Source organism: Nicotiana sylvestris, chromosome 12 (genome assembly GCF_000393655.2).
Source record: "Nicotiana sylvestris chromosome 12, ASM39365v2, whole genome shotgun sequence".
In the NCBI taxonomy this organism is placed as follows: domain Eukaryota; kingdom Viridiplantae; phylum Streptophyta; class Magnoliopsida; order Solanales; family Solanaceae; genus Nicotiana; species Nicotiana sylvestris.
Genome location: NC_091068.1, coordinates 45,780,496 through 45,784,990, shown reverse-complemented (window position 1 = coordinate 45,784,990; position 4,495 = coordinate 45,780,496). Strand labels below are relative to the sequence as shown.

At 35.2% G+C, this 4,495-nt stretch overlaps 1 protein-coding gene across 1 annotated transcript; it reads left to right on the top strand.

Moving 5' to 3' along the window:
- Positions 1 to 1,165: 1,165 nt before the first annotated feature.
- LOC104240995 (large ribosomal subunit protein uL3c) lies at positions 1,166 to 3,687 on the top strand. The gene is made up of 2 exons (XM_009795895.2): positions 1,166 to 1,796; positions 3,271 to 3,687. The coding sequence occupies exons 1-2, from the start codon at positions 1,262 to 1,264 to the stop codon at positions 3,558 to 3,560; spliced, it is 825 nt and encodes a 274-aa protein (XP_009794197.1). The 5' UTR covers positions 1,166 to 1,261; the 3' UTR covers positions 3,561 to 3,687.
- Positions 3,688 to 4,495: the final 808 nt, after the last annotated feature.

Sequence of the window (4,495 nt, the reverse complement as noted above, 5' to 3'; positions counted from 1 at the left end):
TTCAGCCTTCTTAGAGTTGAACTTCAGCCTGTAGATCAAGATTCAGTGGCTAGAACTTAGTTTATGTGATAGTAACAGGAAAAGTTGCAGATTTTTTTCTAGAAAATGCAATATGTTTTGTTAGATAGTAACATGGAAGATATTATACTTTATTCAATTAAATCCTTTATCCATTGCTTGGAGTGTTTGGTTGGGTCTGTATCTGAAATTTTCTGGAGCAAACCGTACCGAATATTGCTTCTAAGTAATTGTTATTGTATAAATGACCGCCAAAACTGCTAAATAAAGAGCAAAGCCAAATTATCAAATATTTGCTATATGAAGATTAATCCTCGACAATGCAAATTCTGAATAAAAAGATTTACTTGTGATAAACAGTCTAAGCTGAGTCATGGTCAATCTATAAAGGACTTTTTCTTGGTTCAGGTTTTTGGTCTAATAGTAAAAGCGTAACGTCATGACGTTGACAAAAGTCTAATATTTAGGTGGATACTAAGGCACAACATCCAAACTCAAAATCCTTCTCAATCCAATTAGTCTCTCAACCAAATCTGCTGCAGGAGAAGACAAAGAAAAAAGCTGAAAAGCTTTGAATTTCTTTTAATGGAACTATCGGATTGAGAGCGGATATAACTTTGAGGAGAAGAAGGAGGAGGAGAAAGAGGGCTGAAGTTGTTTAAAAAGTGGGTACAAATTAAAAATTTGTAAAAAAATGGGTATAGATTAAATGGGGGCGACCCCGTACAATTTTTACAATTTTTTTAATGGCCAAACGGGCTCTTAAGCTCAAAACTATGATGTCTTCCTCCATATTTTAGCCAAAAAAAATAAAAGATGGTGCTTGGTGTTCCCAAAGCATACCATCTAAACTCATTTCTTCTTTCCCTATGTTTTACCGAATAAAGAAATCAAATATATATATATATATATTTGTACCTGATTTAGTTATTATAATCTTGATAATTTATATAGTTTGATGCAAATATCGTACAAATATTTATTTTACTATGTTCATTTATCCAAAATAAATATACATTTCCAGAGCTAATTGGAGTGAAATCAATATAAAAACATGTTACCTACATTAGAAGGAAAATGATAAAGAAAAGAAAAAGTAGAAGGTGCAAATAAAAAAACAAAGTTTCAAAATGCAAAGAAACAATGATAAATCTCAAAATCATCCTCTCTTACCCCATCTTCTACTGGATAAGGAAACCCAAAAACAGAGCCCTTTCTCCTCCTCCTCTCCCCTCTATCAGCCATGTCGCTCTCTTCTTTCTCCACAATTCCCACCGCCAAATTCCGCCTCAAAACCACCCCATTAACCCTCCGCTCTCCATTCCTCCACCGTCTCCCACTCCGCGCCCTCAAAACCCACAAACCCACTTCACTCCACATCTCAAAATCCTCAATCTCCGCCTCACTCGAAGCCGGAGTTGGCGTAATGGCAACAAAACTCGGAATGATGAGCTTCTTCGAGGAATCAGGAACAGTTGTGCCTGTAACAGTTGTTGGGTTTCGGGAAGGCAATATTGTTACTCAGATTAAAACTGAGGCTACTGATGGATACAACGCTGTACAAGTCGGGTATCGACGTGTTAGGGATAGAAAGCTGACTAAACCCGAAATGGGGCATCTTGAAAAGTCTGGGATTATTCCTCTGCGCCATTTACAGGAGTTTAGGCTGCAGTCTATTGATGGGTTTGAGGTTACGCAGAAGCTTGATTTTGGTGAGCTCTTTAAAGAGGGTGATTTGGTGGATGTCTCTGGTACAACTATTGGAAAAGGATTTCAAGGTATATAAATGTGTTTCTACATATATTAATTTGATAAGTAAAAGTTCATTTGGGAATTCAATTCAATTATTCACTCTATTCCATTTTATGTGGCACATTTACTATTTGGAGAGTCAAAAGAAGTTTTCTTTGACACTGTTTTTTTGCAAATGCTTTTTAAATATTTTGAATTGCTAACCGTAGTTTCTGAATATGTAAATTTTATTTCAAAACATTTTAAAAATTCTATGTCCGAATACACTCGGAAAATTAGTCAGCTTGACCTCCAAACTGCATCACATAAGGTGAAACGGAGGGAATTTTTTGTCTAAAACTAGAATTCCCAGTTTGTTCGTGTACAAGCTGAATTTTCCTGAAAAATGTGTTTTTGAAGTTGCATTGTTTAACTAAATTTAGATAAAGACTTTAACTTATGAATTTAATTTTATATATAGATTGTGTTAAGACCTTTTACACTATCAGTGTAGTTGCAATAGTAGGTTACGTACTGAAGAATTTACCCGTAAACCAATTATCAATGCCTGTTTAAGTCCATACTGTTATGTATTCTGAAGTACTAGGCTTAGTGGTATTTTGGATAAACTAGACTAAGAGTTACAATTGACCTAAGATTTTATGTTTTGTGATTAGTATCTGATTATCAGTGAGCTCTTGGATATATAGAATATATGATCTGTCACAAGTGAATTTTTAGTAGAGAAAGTTGTACTGTTAGAGAGTCTAAATTCTTGAATAATGGGTTGAGATGGATAATCCAAATTCATATAGTCAACCCCGGGTAGCTTGGGATTGAGGCGTTGTTGTTGTCATTCTAAAGAGAACTATCCTTTGATTTTAGTAGTGCGGTACATCTAAAAGTACCCGGTCTTTGGTTTTGCATTTGTTAAAATTGCATTTCGTTATGTCATTGTAATTCATGTATGCACTCCTTAAACCAGAATAGTATTTGTTTGTAATTATTAAGATGCAATATATTAGTACTACATAACATATGCAAATATGATGGTTTTTTACCTATTCATAGAACTACTTGATATGCCTGTTACATAAGCTACATTATAGTAGCTCCCCTCTGCACGTGGCATGGCTCCAGCACTTTAAATAAGTTTCTTGATGCTGGATGATAACCACACAGTACATTTCATATGTGTAAATGCGTCGATAGGAATTATCAGCTTTTCACGTCTTACAGTTTCCCGAAATACAAGCTTAACCTTCTTCGGATAACCTGAATAGTTGTTTGAAGTATCATCTGAAAGAGACATCCATACCTTGCATGTATTGAAGTCAATAAATGCAGTTCTTTGGTTCTCTATTGGTGGCTGTCTACGTATAGAAAGTAACTTCATCTCAGATTTGGATTACTTTTTTAACACTTCTGAAAGCGAGTTCTCTTATCTGTTGATGGAAATAAATCCGTTGGATCCTCGTATCTTGTTATTCTGTTTTTCATTGTTGAGAATACTGCTTCCAGGTGGTATAAAGAGGCATAACTTCAAGAGGGGTCAAATGACTCACGGATCAAAGAGTCATAGACAACTTGGATCAATTGGTGCTGGGACAACACCCGGGCGTGTATACAAGGGCAAGAAAATGCCTGGAAGAATGGGAGGCACAAAGAGAAAGATAAGAAAGCTCAAGATTGTGAAGATCGATGATCAACTCAACATTATAATGATCAAAGGAGCTCTTCCTGGTAAGCCAGGAAATCTTTTGCGAATTGCTCCAGCCAAGATTGTAGGCAAAAATATCCCCAAGAGCTAGTTTCTCTATATTTCAAATGATCATGTAATTTTATTCTTTTAAAATATGTAGCTTTGAATTTTGCTAATTGCATAGGCTGGATAAACATTTCACCTTCAAGTTCTATTTGTCGGATTTCTGGCTAAAACTCATCCTTTACATTTTCAGTGTCTTGTGTGTATGAGCACACTTAGTAGGGCATAGATAATTCTGATTGAGATGATCAAACCGGCCGTGATGACTGATTGAAGTGTCAGTTCTGCTGCTTGTGAGTTATTTGTTGATGAGGAACAGCAATCTGTAGGGAAACCTGCCGTGATGACTGATCAAAACCCAATCGCATTTGTTTTACAACAATTTTCGTGCAATTATCATGTGAACACAAAAATATAAGGAGCAGCAATCTGTAGGGAAATACAAATATCTCGATGATCAGGGCACTGCGATTTAGGAGCTAGCATGGCTGCTCAACTTATGCGGCCCTCCTTTAGATTTCCAAACGTAAGATTATACTTTTGAAGGTGAGGCATTAACTAAGGGCGTACATAGGTCTAACTTAATTCGGAATTTTCAATTATCAAACCAAATTAATTGTCGGGTTTTCATCTTTTCTTGGGGCGTATATAAGTTGGGGTTTTTTTGAGTAAACTATTTATAGCACAAAAATATATAACTTGTGCTTCAAATATATCTTTAATCTTTGTAAGATACAACTATATAAGATGTTTTTTAAGAAAATAACACAAAATATAAGATGAGTCATGGCGCTATACTACAATATTCGACAAGAAAAATTACGAAATTGCATAAAATAAATATTGTTAATTAGTAAGCCATAATGAAAATTATCATAATTTAAAAGTACAAAGTCATCATGCTAAAATAAGTAAGGTTAGTACTCAGTCGCCCCATATGTAACCAAGGAGAGGAATATTTCTCCTATGTCCTATCGCTAC

Bases quoted from the DNA above. Each gene is read 5' to 3' on its own strand.
- LOC104240995 (XM_009795895.2), top strand. From the start codon at position 1,262: ATGTCGCTCTCTTCTTTCTCCACAATTCCCACCGCCAAATTCCGCCTC. The intron at 1,797-3,270 runs GTATATAAATGT...TACTGCTTCCAG, and splicing joins TATTGGAAAAGGATTTCAAG to GTGGTATAAAGAGGCATAAC.